Here is a 20,286-nt window from a genome sequence, read left to right as displayed (position 1 = left end):
CCGCCATGCTCTGACTGCAAGATTAGCTGTTAGATGAAAGTAGAGCTGCAACATTTAGTCATTTTTCACACAATAATCTTTCTCAATTAAATGTTTTGTCTGTAAATCCATGTCAGATGAGGGTCAGTTCAGTTGTCCCTGTTTTTGAAAAATGCTTTTAGTGTGGATGTGTGAACAGTTTTCATGTGAGAAACTACTAACATTTGGGATGTGATTATTACACGTAGCTAAACTGGCTTTGTTTACAACCTGTCCAATCATCTGATCCATGTGTTTCTTGCCCTGTTGGACTTTTTATTTTTACACGTTCCCAGATATCAGTAACTACACTGGTGAGTACATAAATGATGAGAGTTTTAATAAATTGGAAAAAATTTTCAAATAACTAAGAAAAAGTCTTTTATGTTAAAATGACATATTTTGTGCTTAATTCCAGTTCTACAAAGATTGTTAAAATAGTTACTGTCATCACATGTTCTATGTTCAGTTTTAAAGTAATCACTGGTATTGTGATTGTGTAGAGAAGGGGACAAAACCTCCAGTGTTAGCAGGAGAAGTTACTCTTCATATATAGCTTCTTTCATTCTAAAGGTCTCTGTCTTCTGAAGAGGTAGGACTATTTTGTTGGCAACATGAAGATTTTCAGCTGTGTTGTTTATTTTCCTCTCTTCTTTTTGGCAATGCAGGAATGAGCCTTTGCCCATCTGAATAATGACATTCACTTTCAGTGGTGGTTCACAAGAAATGCATAGCAGCAGCAGCAGCAGACAGGGCAGAGAGATAGTGTTCAAGTGTTTCCAGTGTTTTGCCACTTTGTTGCTTTGTTTCACATATCAGCTCCCTCAACCTTCACTGCCTGATTTTGAATTTAGCAGTAAATTATCTGTCCAGTTATGCATCAATTCACTTATCCCTCCATCCATTTGTCCTGCAAATAATCCTCTTTTTCTTTCCCGGGGATGTGTGTTGTCACAGCAGCATCTGATCACAAGGCATGTCATGGTCAGGAGGCATCAAAGCTGAAAAACAAGAAGGAAAGAGAGAAATGATTGCATGTGGATCCATATATTTGTTTGTGGAGCCTGTACTCTGCAGAATAGATGGTAGCTGATTTATTCACCCATTGAGAGCATTCATCAGTAAATATTAACCCAGCATCTAAGTTTAATGGAAAAATGTAAATGCCTAAAAAAAAATCAAATACTTCTGTCCACCAAACAATCAGCATTGCTCAGCCAAAATTATATGCTCAACTTTATGGAAAAGGTGGGATAAGACTGGAGGAATTAGAGTTCATTAAGGAGTTTTTTCAGTTAATTAACTGATTATTTGCACCCAACATTACAGTTCCTATCAACTGCAGTATACTGATCATTTTAGCGTTTTTCAGCACATTGTTTTGGCGTTCCAGTCCACAAGCTGCTCACACCAGCCTTGTTTTCAGTCACAGCTGGCAACTGACAAACAAAAAAGGTATGTTAGCTACCCAGCATCAAATAGCATAAGGGATTAACATTGAGATGGAAGAAGTAAAAATGGAACTTTAGAAATAGTTTATCTATTTTACTTCTACTGAGTGTAAATACAGTGGGTACGGAAAGTATTCAGACCCCTTTAAATTTTTCACTCTTTGTGTCATTGCAGCCATTTGCCAAAATCAAAAAAGTTAATTTTATTTCTCATTAATGTACACTCAGCACCCCATCTTGACAGAAAAAAACAGAAATGTAGAAATTTTTGCAAATTTATTAAAAAAGAAAAACTGAAATATCACATGGTCATAAGTATTCAGACCCTGTGCTCAGTATTGAGTAGAAGCACCTTTTTGAGCTAGTACAGCCATGAGTCTTCTTGGGAATGATGCAACAAGTTTTTCACACCTGGATTTGGGGATCCTCTGCCATTCTTCCTTGCAGATCCTCTCCAGTTCTGTCAGGTTGGATGGTGAACGTTGGTGGACAGCCATTTTCAGGTCTCTCCAGAGATGCTCAATTGGGTTTAGGTCAGGGCTCTGGCTGGGCCAGTCAAGAACGGTCACAGAGTTGTTCCGAAGCCACTCCTTTGTTATTTTAGCTGTGCGCTTAGGGTCGTTGTCCTGTTGAAAGGTGAACCTTCGGCCCAGTCTGAGGTCCTGAGCACTCTGGAAGAGGTTTTCTTCCAAGATATCTCTGTACTTGGCCGCATTCATCGTTCCTTCAATTGCAACCAGTCGTTCTGTCCCTGCAGCTGAAAAACACCCCCACAACATGATGCTCCCAACACCATGTTTCACTGTAGGGATTGTATTGGACAGGTGACGAGAGGTGCCTGGTTTTCTCCACACATGCCGCTTAGAATTAACGCCAAAAAGTTCAATCTTGGTCTCATCAGACCAGAGAATCTTATTTCTCATAGTCTGGGAGTCCTTCATGTGTTTTTTGGCAAAGTCTATGAGGGCTTTCATGTGTCTTGCACTGAGGAGAGGCTTCCGTCGGGCCACTCTGCCATAAAGCCCCGACTGGTGGAGGGCTGGAGTGATAGTTGACTTTGTGGAACTTTCTCCCTTCTCCCTACTGTATCTCTGGAGCTCAGCCACAGTGATCTTTGGGTTCTTCTTTACCTCTCTCACCAAGGCTCTTCTCCCACAATTGCTCAGTTTGGCTGGACGGCCAGGTCTAGGAAGAGTTCTGGTCGTCCCAAACTTTTTCCATTTGAGGATTATGGAGGGCACTGTGCTCTTAGGAACCTTGAGTGCTGCAGAAATTCTTTTGTAACCTTGGCCAGATCTGTGCCTTGCCACAATTCTGTCTCTGAGCTCCTTGGGCAGTTCCTTCGACCTCATGACTCTCATTTGCTCTGACATGCACTGTGAGCTGTAAGGTCTTATATAGACAGGTGTGTGCCTTTCCTAATCAAGTCCAATCAGTTTAATTAAACACAGGTGGACTCCAATGAAGGAGCAGAACCATCTCAAGGAGGATCAGAAGAAATGGACAGCATGTGAGTTAAATATGAGTGTCTGCAAAGGGTCTGAATACTTATGACTACTTATTTCAGTTTTTCTTTGATACATGATTTCTTTGACTGCTGGTCAACATAAGATAATAAATAGCCTTAGCTTGAGAACAGACATTCAGCAACAGACCTCAAAGAGGTCTGAAGTGAGTGTCAATCGCAGAATCTTCTTTTCACAATTCTTTGAGAAGCATGACTACGTGAGAATGAAAGACAGAAAGACAACTATGGCTAGTTTGAAGAAAAAAAAAACAATTCCAAACAAGTAGGTCTGGATGGGAGAGGACAATTGTTTTGCTATTAAGGAGGATACCTTCTCAAAAAAGTTTTTTCAGTAGAGGGGTTAATTGAAGATGGTAAGAAAATGGTGGAAATAACGTGAGATGGACATACAATTTTGGGGCCAAGAATTTGAATTTCTCAAAAGAAAAATGCAACAATAAATCAGATATTTGATCGCTATGCCCACTATACACATAACTGGTACTAGGCGGAGATTAATGTGAGCTGGTGTATGAAACACATGATTGCTGTAGAGTGAGATCTACTACTGTACTGTCTGAGTGGATTTCCCTGACCATCTGTGTCACTGACTGATAGCTGCTATTATAATAGAGTATTGCTTATGGAGGGTGGGTGAAGAGCAGGTGGACACAAGGTGGAGAGATCTGAACTCTGCTGGCCAAGTCAAAACCATCTCTTTCCAAAGCATCCAATCCTCCCTCTGGGTGATGAAGAAAAAAGAAATGCAATTCTAGAAAGCAAGGAAGATTTCCATTTTCCATGCCTTATACCAGATGAGTCTGTCATGGGAAGGGAAAGCCACTGTTTGTTTGGTTATAAGATCATGTAGGAAGGGAATTGTGCATAATTGAGGTGTCTGAATAGGGCCATGATGCTGTGTTAAGGGATGGGTAGAGGAAATGGTTACGGGATGGAAGTAGGCATGTGAATAGCGATTTTCTTTTTGTAGTAAAAATGAAAAATGAACCCTGTAAATATGACCTGGTTGCGCTTTAGGGCCAGATGCCTGGTTGCAGCCCTGGAGGAGGTGAAGGCATTATCCATTACCATGGATAATGATTCCGGTAGTGAGTGGCTTTGGTGAGGGTGCTGGAAGTGTAGAGGGCTTCTTGCTGTTGATGGCTGTTGAGTAAGGTTAAAACTGCCTCCAGTCCACAGGCTGTGTTCTGGCAGCTAAAGGGAATTACAATCTCTTTCAGAGGAGCCACTGTCTAGTCTTTGATAAGGAGGGAAACTGTAAGAGGTATGCCATGACTACAGGGTGAACTCCTGGTAGTTTCTTATGATCTAGCCAGATGACGAGAAGAGTGTCCCAGGCTTGTATTATGGCTGTGCCTGTGGTAACTGAGTGTGAACTAAGAAAGGGGAGACCTTGCTAGGTGAGCTTGAATAGGGTTGATTGGTATGCTTACTGGGCAGCATAGTGGCTGAGTGGTTAGCACTATTGCCTCACAGCAAGAAGAAGAAGAAGAGGAAGTACTTTATTAATCCCCAAGGGGAAATTCATTTGTTACAGCAGTTATTCAAAGTTATTAAATTTGAGATTATTTAAATTATATTAATTAATAGTAATTAATAAAGTAATTAAGTAATTAAGTGTAGAAATTTATGTAGAAAAATAAAGTAATTATTTATTTTGGGGGGTTTGTGTGTGTGTGTGTGTGTGTGTGTGTGTGTGTGTGTGTGTGTGTGTGTGTGCGCGCGTTATTGTTTATATTGTGGAATTGCGGAAGAAGAGCCTGGGTTCGCAACCCATCAGGGACCTTTCTGTGTGGAGTCTACATGTTCTCCCTGTGCTTGTGTGGGTTTTCTCCAGGTACTCTGGTTTCCTCCCACAGTCCAAAAACATGTATGTCAGTTTGATTGGTGACTCTAAATTGCCCATAGGAGTGAGTGTGAGTGTGTGAGGTTGTTTTTCTCTGTGTGGCCCTGTGATGGACTGGTGACCTGTCCACACCCAAAGCTGGGATAGGCTGCAGCAGATCCCCATGACTCTGGTTAGGAATTAGCAGGTATAGAACATGGTTTTGCTGGGAACTACAGCTCTGATGTAACTGCTGTGAAAATGTCATTGGTGGATTAAGCTGTGGTGCAGAATCCATGGTGAGAGATTTTCAGTTTAGATTTTTTTTAATTAACATCAGTGATAATTAAATACAATAACTGGATAGAAAACATTGGGCTTAAAATTTTCAGTTTGCCAAACAAGTAGAATGTATGATTTTGTAATGTGAAATTGCAAATGTTTGCTAACATATTAGCTGTAACATCTATATAAGGTCATACAATGTCACACAATGCATTTGAAGAAATAATTTACCAATGCATATAGCATTGTCTGCTTTTTTGTTTCTAAGTTTGCTTGTGTGTATATGACTCACCTGTCCCAAAGCTTTACACCCCTACAGGAATTGGTGCAGCAGCCAGCAGATATCAGAGCTGCAAAAGAATTCAGCAGCAATAATCAATGATAAAATCAATAACAGAACTAATTTCAATTGTGTGTGTGTGTGTGTGTGTGAGTGTGAATTTTCACTGACTGGTTATTTGATTGCCTTTTAATAACCTAGAAGCTGTTCCAAACACACAAACACAATGAATAGTTTATCTCCTCACTCTAATTTACTTGATCATATGAAATTGTCTCAGTTCACTCTGATTTCTGCCATTGATGCAAAACCAAAAACACACAAACGCAAAACAAATGCAACAGAAATCCACTGCAATTGAAAGATGCTGCAATCACATAAATGAACAAATGCAAATGAAAAAATGCTGCAAATACAGAAACACTGCAAATACCAAAAACTCATACAAAAGAGAAATGCTGCATATTCATGGAATGGAAGTTCATCTGTTTTGGGTATTTGCAGCGTTTGGTTGTTGCGGCGCATTTGGTATTTGCAGCATTTTTTTTTCTGCATTCATTTCGTTTATGTGATGGTACCATTTTTTAGTTGCATTTGTTGTATGTGTTTGTGTGTTTTTGATTTTGCATAATTTCTGTATTTGCAGCATTTGGCCATTGCGGCACGTTTGCCCTTGACGGCCACCTTAGTATTTGTATCTGTGAGGTTCTCAGAAAACATGTCTGCCATTTGTGTCTTAGATGCTGCTGCACTAGTCAAAGCTAAGTAGGTGGAATAATCATATACCATAATTTCCAGACAAAAATAAATATATATATAAATTACTTCCGTGTATAAGTCCAGTTCTTGTCTAAATTATCCTATGAAGAATGTAGGCCAGGCATAACAACCAGAAGTGCATGACAAAATTCATTCATCTGTGTTAAGTAATGTGTGTCCTCTCTCAGGTTGTCTGAATGCCAATGCTCACTCTAAACTGTGTTTTAGCTGCAGACATTATTACCTGCACTTTGAAGTCTGCAGTATAGCTCTGTCTTTTGGGCAGCATTTTCACTTGTCTTACACTAGCAGTTATAATTTACCGTGAACATAAGCATTTTTACTTTTTCAGCAGTATAATGTTATTTTCAGTTGAGTCAAGAGTTGGCTACTCAACAAATCTACTGTAAATATACACATATAAGTCACTACGTTGTATAAGTCGCAGGACAAGCCAAATGAATAAAAAGAAGTGCGACTTATAGTTCGGAACTAAACTGTATAATACATCAGAATGACCAAATGCAGAATGGCAGTGAATAAAGGGAGACAACAGAGAATAATCTCTGTTGCAATATAACCAGCTGGTTCAACGAGTTTACCACGCTAAAACTAGAGGCCTGCAGTGTGTGATGTACTATTCTGAGTGAGCATGTTGCTGAGCAGATGGGTGGAAGAAGAAAAGCTTACCACTGACCGTCTAATTATAGAGCAAACACTGACAGTTCATCAGATCGGCCCATGCTACTCCACACAGCATTCTCTTTTTGTTTTTTGTCCATTCACACTGCCCTCTTTCTCAAGTTGACCTGCCTACACCTCTGGTTATATTCCAGTCAAAAAGGAACACACACATGCACCACCCCATCCCCCTCCCCTCCAGAACACACACACAGTAAAACCAAGACATTTTAAGGGATTTTAAACGTTGTGTGTGTGTGTGAATACTTGTGCATGTGGCATGTGCCTCTGATGGTGCGAAATTAATATGCGCAATGTTTTAAATAGGAAAAAAGGACTTCAAAGCTGACTGCAGATGAATTGTGAGGGAAGCAGCTATTTGCTTAGTTACCAAGCCTGTCTCTAACAAAGGATCTCTGATCTTACACATACACACTCACAAACCTGTATTACTCAAGCTTGTGCACGCTCATATACACTTACACACATAGCATGTGCCTGCACACACCCACAAAGCTGAACTTTGGCAGAGACCTTCATGGATTTTGTGGATGGTCACCATTGTATGTGTGCATATACTGACCAGCTACTTTATTTGGTACACCTTTCTAATACTAGGTGGGACTCCCTTTTGCATATAGAACTGCCTCAGTTTTTCATGGCATAGATTCAACAAGGTTTTTGAAACATTCCTCAGAGATTTTGGTCCATATTGACATGATAGCATTACGTAACTGCAGATTTATCAGCTGTGCATCCATGATATGAATCTCCCATTCCACCACATCCCAAAGGCTAAGATCTGGTGACTGTGTAGGTCATTGGAGTATATTGTCATGTTCAAGAAACCAGTTTGAGATGATTTAAGCTTTGTTACATGGTGCATTATCCTACTGGTAGTAGCTATCAGAAGATGGGTACACTGTGGTCATAAAGGGATGGACATGGTCAGCAACAATACTCAGGTAGGCTGTGGTTTTTAAACGATGCTCAAGGGGCCCAAAGTGTGCCAAGATAAAAGGCAGGAGGGAGCCATGCTTTCATGTTGTGTATACCAAAATCTGACCCTACTATCTGAATGTTGCAGCTGAAATTGAGACTCATCAGATCAGGCACCAGTTTTCTAATTTTCTATTGACCAATTTTCATGAGCCTGTGTAAATTGTAGCCTCATCTACTGTTCTTAGCTGACAGGAGTGGCACCCAGTGTGGTCTTCTGCTGATGTAGCCCATTATGCTTCAAGGTTCGGCATGTTGTGCATTCAGAGATGGCATTCTACATACCTTGGTTGTAATGAGTGTTTTAAGTTACTGTTGCCTGTCTGTCACCTCGAACCAGTCTGCCCATTCTCCTCTAACCTCAGATTCAAATTGACTTATTTGTCATATGCAAGTTAACATTTAGTTAACAATACAAACACTAGTAAACAAAACAGCCAATACAAAACTTAGAAAAAGAAGAAAAAATATATATACTGTAAATACATATATATGTATGTACAGTGGGTACGGAAAGTATTCAGACCCCTTTAAATTTTTCACTCTTTGTGTCATTGTAGCCATTTGCCAAAATCAAAAAAGTTCATTTTATTTCTCATTAATGTACACTCAGCACCCCATCTTGACAGAAAAAAAACAAATGTAGAAATTTTTGCAAATTTATTAAAAAAGAAAAACTGAAATATCACATGGTCATAAGTATTCAGACTCTGTGCTCAGTATTGAGTAGAAGCACCTTTTGAGCTAGTACAGCCATGAGTCTTCTTGGGAATGATGCAACAAGTTTTTCACACCTGGATTTGGGGATCCTCTGCCATTCTTCCTTGCAGATCCTCTCCAGTTCTGTCAGGTTGGATGGTGAACGTTGGTGGACAGCCATTTTCAGGTCTCTCCAGAGATGCTCAATTGGGTTTAGGTCAGGGCTCTGGCTGGGCCAATCAAGAACGGTGACAGAGTTGTTCCGAAGCCACTCCTTTGTTATTTTAGCTGTGTGCTTAGGGTCATTGTCCTGTTGAAAGATGAACCTTCGGCCCAGTCTGAGGTCTTGAGCAGAGGTTTTCTTCCAGGATATCTCTGTACTTGGCCGCATTCATCTTTCCTTCAATTGCAACCAGTCGTCCTGTCCCTGCAGCTGAAAAACACCCCCACAACATGATGCTCCCATCACCATGTTTAACTGTAGGGATTGTATTGGGCAGGTGATGAACAGTGCCTGGTTTTCTCCACACATCTCATCAGACCAGAGAATCTTATTTTTCCTAGTCTGGGAGTCCATGTGTTTTTTGGCAAACTCTATGCGAGCTTTCATGTATCTTGCACTGAGGAGAGGCTTCCGTCGGGCCACTCTGCCATAAAGCCCCGACTGGTGGAGGGCTGCAGTGATAGTTGACTTTGTGGAACTTTCTCCCATCTCCCTACTGCATCTCTGGAGCTCAGCCACAGTGATCTTTGGGTTCTTCTTTACCTCTCACCAAGGCTCTTCTCCCACGATTGCTCAGTTTGGCTGGACGGCCAGGTCTAGGAAGAGTGCTGGTCGTCTCAAACTTTTTCCATTTGAGGATTATGGAGGCCACTGTGCTCTTAGGAACCTTGAGTGCTGCAGAAATTCTTTTGTAACCTTGGCCAGATCTGTGCCTTGCCACAATTCTGTCTGAGCTCCTTGGGCAGTTCCTTCGACCTCATGATTCTCATTTGCTCTGACATGCACTGTGAGCTGTAAGGTCTTATATAGACAGGTGTGTGCCTTTCCTAATCAAGTCCAACCAGTTTAATTAAACACAGCTGGACTCCAATGAAGGAGCAGAACCATCTCAAGGAGGATCAGAAGAAATGGACAGCATGTGAGTTAAATATGAGTGTCACTGCAAAGGATCTGAATACTTATGACCATGTGATATTTCAGTTTTTCTTTTTTAATAAATTTGCAAAAATTTCTACATTTCTGGTTTTTTCTGTCAAGATGGGGTGCTGAGTGTACATTGAGAAATAAAATGAACTTTTTTGATTTTGGCAAATGGCTGCAATGACACAAAGAGTGAAAAATTTAAAGGGGTCTGAATACTTTCCGTACCCACTGTATGTGTATATAGTAAAAAAAGATCTAAACGTCATTAGAAATTTGGCTATGTACATGTGCAAGTTCCAGAGTGTAAGGGCATTATCAAGATATAAAGAAGTAAAGTAGTGTGTGCATGAGTGAACGTGTATGTCCCTGAATAAAAGTGAGCATGAATACAAAGCAGTATTCATTCAGTAGTATATGAGTTCTTGAATAAAATTGTGAGATAAATATTAATATCACACAGGTGATGAGTAGCATATTGCACATATGAAAATATTACACAGATATTAGTGTTGCAGGTTGATAAGATAAGGAGCCTGACAGCCTGGTGGTAAAAACTGTCTTTCAGTTTTTTAGTTCGTGCAGCTAGACTCCTGTACTGTCTGCCAGATGCTAGCATGCAGAATAGTCTGTGTGCTAGATAGCTGTGGTCCTTAATAATACTGCTTGCCTTCTGCAGACACCGTCTATGGTAAAGGTCCTGGATAGAGGGGAGACTGCTTATGATGTTGTTCTGTGCCCTTTGCACCACTTTCTGTAGTGTTTCCTGGCTGTAACTGGAACAGTTCCCATACCACACTGTGATGCAGCCTGTCAGTGGTGCACCTCTAGAAGTTGGTGGGGATGCTGGTGTTCATACCAAACTTCCTCAGTCGCTTTAGGAAATACAGCCACTGTCGAGCTTTCTTTACCACGGTGTCTGTATGTAGAGACCAGGACAAATCCTCTGTGATCTGGACGCTGAGGAACTTAAAGCTATTAACCTGCTCTATATCATGATGGAGGCTTTGAAGATAGAAGAGAGAGGTATACATCAACAAGGCATTTTTGTCCACCCACCTGTATTTTCTCATTCTCTGACCATTCTCTGTAAGCCCTAGAGATGGTTTTGTGTGGAAATCCATGGAGCATTAAACAGCTGATGATTGTCTTTCAAATACAGTTTTAATCCTATAGCAAAATTTAAATCTAAAGGAGTTTCAAGAAAGATGGGGTGTCTCTGACTGTAAAAAAAGCACTAGCCCTGGCTTTTGCTCTCTCTTGCCTTTTTGCTTCTTTCCATTTCTTTCTCGTTGCCCTCTTCTCTCTCTCACTGAGCTCATTAATGCATGACCATTTCAACATTCTCGATATCTCCTTGCTACCTCAGCTCGACTTAGAACCATTCCTCTGAAAAGAAAATTTAGAATATTTCTTTACAGTCAGTTGTTTTAACTTCACTGCAATATTTGTGAGTTAGTTAGTTTGTGAAATATCAAATTATTATTATGGCCAAAAGGCTTTCTGATACCAATAATCACCAAAAATTAAATACTGTATATTTCTTCTACAGCGCAGTAAAGCACTTATGTTTGTGTTGTTATATATATATACAAAGTTATAAGAATGTTGCAAAAACTGTTATGTCCACCGTGTCATGAAATCCCTCACTCCAGCTAGTCGTCACTGCACGATCACCTCGACCACAGCTGGAGATTTTGCTGTGGCATTTATAAACTGGTCTCTATATTCAGGATGAATCTACTGCTCTTCTGTGTCCCGAGGACTTTATCACCTCCTTTCTTGGCAACAAGGTCAGGGATTTTGGACTCTATTGCACCGTTCAAGTACAGGCCGTCTAGAACCTGATCCCAGGTTTAACGACACCACCCGCGCCCATAAGCAATGCTGTAGACAGGCAGAGCGTAGGTGGAAGAAGAACAAATTACATATAACACTGGGTATACTCCAGGATAGTCTTTCTGACTATCAGAATGCTGTGAGAGGCCAAATGTAAATATCTGTCCAATATTATTTTCACCAGTTTCAACCATCCGAGGGTGTTGTTTAACACCCTGCAGTCCATTACAAATCCATCTTGCAATACTCTGAAGTATGTGTCAGTCTGAGGACTTTTTTCACTATTGTGTGAACAAGGTGGCCTCTGTTCGGCATACCACCAATATCACTAAAAATGGTCCTGATTTAGTATGTTCTCCTGTGCCCTGTGTTTAATATGTTTGAGCCTGTGTCCGATTATCCCCAACTAACTGCCCTCTAGTCGTTATTCCATCTAGGGTGCTTAACCCTCTGGGGTCTGAGGGGGTTTTTGGGGCCTGGACAAATTTTGACATGTCCTGACATTTGTGCTTTTTTCTGTGTCTTTTAAACATATTAATGTCTAAAGTCTAATAACACTGTAATCAGCACAAAATTGGCTACAATAATATGTGAGCAGCAAGTTTATACATGATTGTGTTTTTGAGAAAAAAGTGGTTATGCATGGTTAGTGAAAAACTACAATTTTTTACTCACTGAAATAAGACCATAAAACACAAACAGAACATTGATTCACAAGACTTTGGAGACCTGCATGTTGTAGGCTAAAGTGTTTACTTCAGAGTGCTGTGAACGTCATCTTGTTCACACATTCACAGTAAACAATACACTGATTTAAATTTTCTAAGACACTTTTTGTCCAGAAAGGCCATATGCAAGAGGGTGTGTCTGAGGATGAATAGTCATATGATTTACCTGAGAACACAAAAGACACACTGAACGACCAGACAAAGATGCGCATAATGAGCCTTTCAGTCAATGTAGATGGGACGGATTAGTGCAGCACAATACAACACAATGAGGAGCCAAACGATCCTCATTTGAGTTAAAATCAGTGTTTTTACTCTGAGGACAAGCTAAACTATTTGTCTCTGTGTGGAATACAAGAAGCGCTTCATCACGTGCGTAACGCGCCATCATCCAAACGCGCCAAAAAAGTGAGTAAATTCTATGATGAAGTTTGATATTTTGTGTCATTTCTCGGGGGTGTGCACATATTTACCTGGTTCACCTGAGATTATTTACATGTGAACAGTGGACAGTGCACAAGGCGGGACCGCATTACCTGTAATGAGGTGAGACAGGAAAAAATTGACTTCTCCTTACGTTCATACGGATTAAATCAAAAGTGATGATTTGTTTTTGACTTGAATTGTTTCACTCAAAAGAAAACATTTCAAGCTTTCTAGCCATATAATTCTTATTTTTATGAGGCAAGTATTCGCTGAGATTCTGGTTGTTTTATTTACGCGTCTCTGAAGAGAAATGGCAGAGACAGAAAAGTCCGGGAGCGCACCCTGTCGGCTTTCTTTATTTAAAAAAAGCACAACGTTTTGTTTTTATTATGATGGTATACCACTAAAACTAGACCCTTTACAGATTTGAATGATATACTTCTTTTATCTGTACGATCAGAATTGACAGAGTAATTTAAGTTTGTTTCGGCCTTATCAGAAAAAGATGCGTCAAAACGTGCCGGCGCGTTTGCGTCGACCCCAGAGGGTTAAGCAGGTTTTCAACACAGTGGGACCATGTCTTATTCGATCCATTAATAACTGCCTCAGTTCAGGGTCTGTCCGTCAAGCATGCCGTGGTCAGGCCTCTTCTCAAGAAAGCGAACCTTGATCCTGCACTCCTGTCAAACTTCAGACTAGTATCCCATTTATCATTTTTATCTAAGGTACTGGAAAAAGTTGTTTTCACCCAGCTACACTCTTTTTAGGAAAGTAACCACATCTCAGAAAAATTCCAATCTGGTTTTAGAACTTGGCACAGTACTGAATCAGCTCTTCTGAAGGTTCAGAATGACATCCTCCTGTCCCTGGACTCTAAGAAACCTGTGCTGCTAGTAATGCTGGACCTCACCGCAGCATTTGATACTGTCGACCACTCCATCCTCCTGACTCGTCTATCACAGCAAGTTGGCCTACAGGGACTGGTGCTACAGTGGTTCAAGTCCTATTTAACAAATACAACCTTCTCGGCCATGATTGGTGACCTTTCCTCCTCTCCAGCTCCCCTGACCTCTTGTGTGCCACAAGGCTCCATTTTGGGCCCTGTTTTATTTTCTTTGTACCTGTTACCATTAGGTTTGATTATCACAAAACACAATGTTTCATTTAATCTCTATGCAGATGATCTACAAATCAATCTTGTTGTTTCTAACTCCTCTGACACACTCATATCTGTCCGTAGGTGTCTGGATGACATCGGGCTCTCGTTATCACGGAATTTTCTCAGCTTGAATGACAACAAAACAGAATGTATCCTCTTTGGCACCCCCAACCTCCCCAGTTTCGCGGTTTCTGGTCTAGATTCTTTGACACTTCACCTTAACCAGATGGTCAAAAACCTAAGGATGACCTTAGATAATAATTTAGATTTCCACAAACAAATAAATTCTATGGTCAAGAGAACCTTTTTTCAGCTGCATCTTCTTGCTAAGGTTAAGCCCTTCCTGAACCACAGTGACCTAGAGAAAGCTATTCACACATTCATTCGCTCCTGGCTAGATTATTGTAATGCTCTATTTTGGCATTAACCAGGCTTGCATCCACCGCTTGCAGCTCATACAGAATGCTACGGCCTGCTTACTTACTAACACCAAAAAGCATGATCATATCTCCTCTGTCCCGAATTCCTGTTATGTGTTGTGTGTGCATTCGAAGGAGGGAGATACAGTAGTGAAAGCTTTATTAAGTACTGGTATGGTCCCAGGTATGGATGGTCGAGACGAGTGGCGTCTCAACTGCTCCCCGGGCACCTCAACATTGGCTGCCCACTGCTCCGGGTGTGTGTTCATGGTGTGTGTGTTCACTGCTGTGTGTGTGTGCACTTTCGGTGGTAAGGGAATTTCCCCATTTGTGGGACTAGTAAGGGTAACTTAATCTTAATTTTATTGGCAGGTAAGTGGCTACTGGAGGGCGTGCCATCTCGTCTCAGTGATGTGAGAAATTAGACAAATGGAGACAACAAACATAGAAGGGAAAGGGAAAAAGGAGACACGAAGGAAAAAGGGGAAATGAGGTGGCAGCCGAACCCCCCTGGCTGGAGACTCAGGTAAATGGCTGGCCAGAGGCTGAGGCGAGAGGCAGGCTGGAGACTGCGACGATGGGCTTGCCTGAAGCTCAGGTGAGGAGCTAGCCGGAAGCTGAGGAGAAAGGCTGGCCGGAGACTGAGGTGAAGAGCTGGCCTGAGGCTCAGCTGAGAGGCTGGCTGGAGACAGAGATGAAAGACAGGTCAAAAACTGAGACGAGGGACTTGTCTGAAGCTCAGGTGAGAGGCCTGCCGGAGACTGAGAAGGAAGGCAGGCTGGCAACAGAGACAAGGGACTTGCCTGAAGCTCAGATGAGAGGCTTACCAGAGGCTGAGTCGAAGAGCTAGATGGGAGCTCAGGTGAGAGGCCTACCAGAAACTCAGGTGAAAGGCTGACCAGAGACTTGGGTGAGAGGCCTGCAAGAAACTCAGGCGAAGGGTTGGCCGGGGACTGAGGCGAAAAACTAGCCAAAAGCTCAGATGAAAGGCCTGCCGGAAACTCAGGCAGAGGGCTGGCCGGAGGCTGAGGGGAAAGGCTGGCCGGAAGCTGAGGCGAAGAACCAGCCAGAAACTCAGGTGAAAGGCTGGCCAAAGATCTAGGCGACTGGAAGTAAAAACCTCAGCAGGAATGCTGCCATCGGTGCACTGAGGATCTGGAAGTAGTGGTGGAACCTCAGCCACTGTTGTCATTGCACTGAGGTTCTGGAATCCTGGGTAGAACCTCAGCAGGACGCTGTCATTGGCGCACTGAGGGTCTGGATGCAGGGCTGGAACATCAGCGTGGACACTGTCTTGAAGCCCGGGTGGAACCTCAGTGGGAACACTGTCGTCGGCGCACCAAGGTACTAAAATCCTGGGCGAAACTTCAGCGGGGACGGCGTTGTCGGCGGACTGAGATTCAGTAGTCTGTCTGTCGAGGCTGCAACCTGGCGATGAGTCTGGTGATTCTGGCTGAGGTGGCTCTGGAAACTTTGGCCGAGCCTGCGGCACTGGAGCCCCTGGCTGAGTAGGCGGGCGCTGGAGGCTCTGGCTGTTGCGGCACTGGAGACTTGGGCTGCGGTTGCGGCTCTTGAGACCCTGGCCAAGTAGGCGGCGCTGGAGGCTCAGGCTGCTGTGGTGGTGCTGGAGGCTCTGGCGGCGAGAAGGCAGCTCTGGGTTCCGGCTGCAGGACCGGAGATGCAGCTAGCTTCTTCTGACGGCACTGCCGGCAGTGGCGATGCTGCAAGACGAGGGGCTCAGGCTGAGGGAGAGAGAGCCTAGGCTGAGAGAGAGAGAGCTCAGGCTGAGAGAGAGAGAACCCAGACTGAGAGAAAGAGAGCTCTCTCTTGCATCGCCATCGTTGTTGGGCTGCAGGCGTGGCACTCACGAGTACAGGGGCGAAGTCCCATTGAGCCCGGGATTGAGCCTTGAGCTCCTGCCAAATGGCGCGCACCTCTGCTGATGTAAGAGATTTAGGAGCCGGCGTTAGTTCATTTTCATGTTCAATTTCAATGCCATATGTGAGAACAAGATTAAGGGTGTGGAAACAGTGGGTGGGTTTATTAACATTTTGAGTGAAACCAGTTGAATCTAATATTGAATTAAATGCAGTGCTGAGACTATTATTTTCAACATCTACATGAATGTTAAAATCTCCCACTATAATGACTTTATCTGAACTAAGCACTGAATCAGACAGGAAGTCTGGAAATTCAGTTAAAAACTCTGAGTAAGGGACAGGTGGACGGTACACAATGACTGTTGTGTTTTCCATTTCAGATGTGAGAGACTAAGAGTGAGGCTCTCAAATGAGTTCTAACTGTTCTAAGGACGAAAGTTTAATAATAGCTTTGAGTGGAAGATTGCAGCTACTCCTCCACCTCGACCTGTGCTTCGAAGAACATGACGATTTTTATGACTGAGGGGGGTTGATTCATTTAGAATGACAATCATCCTGTTCCTTCTAGGTGTGAACACCAAACCACCCAAAATAAATGTCATAATCTGTATTTTGAGTTTCCTGTTTTGTGCATTTATTTTGAAGGATCATGCAGGATCTAGTTTTTCTGTTCTGTTTACTTTTACTTCACCTAATTATAATTTGATTCACCTGTCTCTTGTTTTGTTCCTTCAGTTTATATACCTTTGTTCAGCCACAGTCTCATTGCCAGGTCGTCTGCCCAGCACTGCCTAGAGCTACTCAGAATTGCCAAAAACTACCTATTTCATGCCTTGAGATTCCAAGTTTGGTTTTGTCTTTCCCCACGTCACTGGATTCCCCTTTTTTTTGATTTTTGTTCATGGACTGCCTCGTTTCTATTTATATCCACATGAGTCCGGTATGTTGTCGTTCAACCAGGACTCAGAAAGACATAAAACTGCACTCCCTGTACAGCCTCTGGTTCCACACAAGCGCTTCCAGTTCATCACACTTGTTATGCAGTGAGTTAACATTCCCCATGAGCACAGAGGGGAGAAAAGGCTTGTATCTCCACCTTCTGTTGTTCCTCTCAGCCTTTAGCTTAGCCCCAGCTCTACATCCACGAAACTGTCTCCTCAGCATAGTCGGGATTGGGTGTCCTACTCCATGTCCAGTCTTCGACAGGGCCAACAGTTCGGCGCCTGGTACCTTCTCAATACGTTTTACTGTGCCGTGCTGCCCTTTTAGGTGTTTTAACAAATTTGATGTGGAGTTTTTATCTGTTAAGGTTTTCTTCCCCCCACATAATTGACAATGCACAATTGTTTTTGCCTTTCACAGAAATAAACTCAAAATAATGATTGTATTTCCGCTTGGCAAACTTTTCACTGTCCATGCTGAGTTTGTTTTTGTTTGTAGTACCTGCGTCGCAGGCGCATACCAGTCAAGTAGGTCTCAGGTAGATGACTTCGCGTTTGTGACACGCAGGTATCTCTGTGAGACTTTAGATTTTAAAAAAAACTTCTCTTTACATTACTGCTGCGTTACATCATTGAAAAGTGACCTGGCCTTGTAACTATACTCTAATTACTTTTTTGGAAATTATAACGCCTTACATTACTCTGTTACTAAAAAAATAATCAAATTACAGTACTGCCCAACACTGTTACACTTAGATGAGGCAAGGCGTATTCAGCAGTTGTTCTGAAACATGGAGCATTTAACGGCAAAGGTCGGTTTGTTTGGGCATATGTGAACACAGCAATCGTACTCGGATGTCGAATAAAACAAGCGGGCCAAGATCATCAACCAAAACAAAAAGAAGATGAAACAGAAGAACTAGAAGAAAGTTTTTTTTCATTTAGTTTGTTTCGCGAATACTGGTACATTAGCCAGAGAAACACAACAAAACAAACTAGCCACACACATTGCTGATGCTCCATGTTAATTTTTCCTAGGTAAACAACTTCATATTATTATTATTCATATGGCCATTGGCCAGCAACATATGATGCATTACTGCCACCTTCTGAAATGGTCTGAATGGATTCCCAGTTAAACTCTTCTTCCTTCTGAGTAAGATTTCTGACCATGACATTTGTTTACAACTTAACAATACTTTAAAAGTTCCAACTTACAATACTTTGGACAGCACCCATAAAGTGTGTCTGATATTTGATTTTTCAGTTGCGTAGCAACAACAAAAGGTCATTCCTAGGCTTAGGATTTGAGGATTTGATTTTATCATCAATGTGATCATTTTTTCCAAATGGCAAAACATTAATTTTAGTGTATATGGGAGTGTTTGGGTCTCCACTGAAACCACTTGCTGTTTCTTCGTAGAAGAAATTAAATCAAGTTTAGATCAATGAGGGGTAATAGGATCTGTCTTCCTTGACTTGCACAAGGCCTTTGATACTGTTAGTCATGATATCCTATTGAGCAAACTGGCAAACTACTTTCCACACACATAATAAACTGGATTAAATTTTACCTGAGTGACAGGCAACAGTGTGTGAAGATAAATAACATACTATTCCCTCTTAAAGGATGCACCATGTCTGTGAAAGAGTGTGTGTGTGCGTGTAGTGCGGTAAATTGGAATGATTTCAGAAATAGCGTTTGATTGATGGGTGGGACATAATATATTAGTCAGTTGGTTAGTACTGTATGTATGTATGTCTATATATGTATGATATGTATTTATTGATATACTCAACTGGTCACTTTCTTCACTTACATCATTAAATAATTTATAGCAACATCAACCTTTCCAGGGACTACAGGTGGAAATGAGTAATTTTGCTATAACCTGGTACAATGCAGCTTTCCTTCTTTTGAGGTCAATGCAATATTGTGCATTGTGCCTGTATAATAAAACTATACCCATACGTTCCTATACCAATAGACAAGGCATTACATAATAATAAATTAAAGGGTATGACTGGTGAATCTGTGTGTGTGTGTGCACACATGGGCGTGCATGTAGGGCTGGTAAATTGAATCATGTTTTCCAATTGTTTTATTTTTTTGTTTCAGTTCGGTCTGTTTCTGTTGCTCTTCCTTTTTTGTGTGCAAAATGAAATAATGATACCTCTAAGAATGGCTTTTGCTGTTTCCTATAGAAGTGATAGAGATGACTGGGAAATTGTTTATTTCTAGGAAGAATGTCCACTCTTTTTTAATGAGATTATTAAATTCTCGGTCTTTGAGAAGAGATATGTTGAGGTGTCGTCTAGTGGTGGGTCTATATGAGCTTATTGTGTTCTATGTAATGAACCATGATACTGGGCCATGATGATGATGATGGGGTGAATTATGGTGTTTGATATATTAGACATGATGGTGTTAAAGCTGATGTGTGAGTATAAATTATGGGTTAGAGTTTGTATTCCCTTGAGGTTGGGTTTTGTGGCTACCAACTATTGCCAAGGCCTAGCTCATCCATAAATTGTTTTATAGTTTTGGTGGATTGTGGTGGCGGTTGAGGTGATACTTCTGTCTATTGATGGGTTGATTACTATATTGAAGTCTCCTCCTGTTATAATAATTCAGTTTGAATGTGCAGAGACTGATAAGAAAAAATTATGGAATGATTGGTTTTTGGGCTGTATGTTTCCAATTGTGACTGGGTTGTTCTATTAGTATATCAAAGATCATAATCATCATCATTTGTTATGGTGGTATTGTGGGTAAATGTGAGTTTTTTGTTTATTAGAATAGAAACGCCAATTTGTTTTGTGTTATAGTTGGCTGAAAAGATGTTATTGAATTGTGATGTTTTGAAAGGTATGTTGTTGTAATAAACGTGTCTGGTTGTAAATGAGATAGTTAAAGATTTTTTTTTTTTTTATTGTTCCATGTTGAAAATTTGAGGGATGACATTTTGAGAGACAGCTGAGCTGTTTTTTCATAAAGTCCTCTGGGTTGTCCTGTGTGTTTTCCTGTATTCCAGTATAGATGAGATTATCATGCATGCTCAGAGTTTGCAAGTCCAGTACTATTTCCTTTAATGGCTGTTGTTTAACCAAGTCCAGTTTGTTTGACAGTTATGGTTGCTTTGAGTTTGGCATTTTAGTAGTAGTGTTAGTATTTTATTATGAGCGAATTCAATACTGTTATGTAATTCTTTGAGTTTGTGTAAA

At 41.4% G+C, this 20,286-nt stretch overlaps 1 protein-coding gene across 1 annotated transcript in view; it reads right to left on the bottom strand.

Annotated features, from left to right (window-relative positions):
• Positions 1-1,003: 1,003 nt before the first annotated feature.
• The window catches only part of ccdc85a (coiled-coil domain containing 85A), a 45,416-nt gene continuing 26,133 nt past the window's right edge, over positions 1,004-20,286 (bottom strand). The window contains exons 3-4 of the mRNA XM_026309770.1: positions 5,400-5,457; positions 1,004-1,019 (exon numbers count right to left, since the gene is read on the bottom strand). Of these exons, the coding sequence (XP_026165555.1) occupies positions 1,004-1,019; positions 5,400-5,457 (74 nt within the window). The remainder of the gene's footprint in view (positions 1,020-5,399; positions 5,458-20,286) is intronic.

This window comes from Mastacembelus armatus, chromosome 15 (assembly GCF_900324485.2).
Source record: "Mastacembelus armatus chromosome 15, fMasArm1.2, whole genome shotgun sequence".
Taxonomy (NCBI): Eukaryota; Metazoa; Chordata; class Actinopteri; order Synbranchiformes; family Mastacembelidae; genus Mastacembelus; species Mastacembelus armatus.
This window is presented reverse-complemented; position numbering and strand designations above follow the sequence as displayed.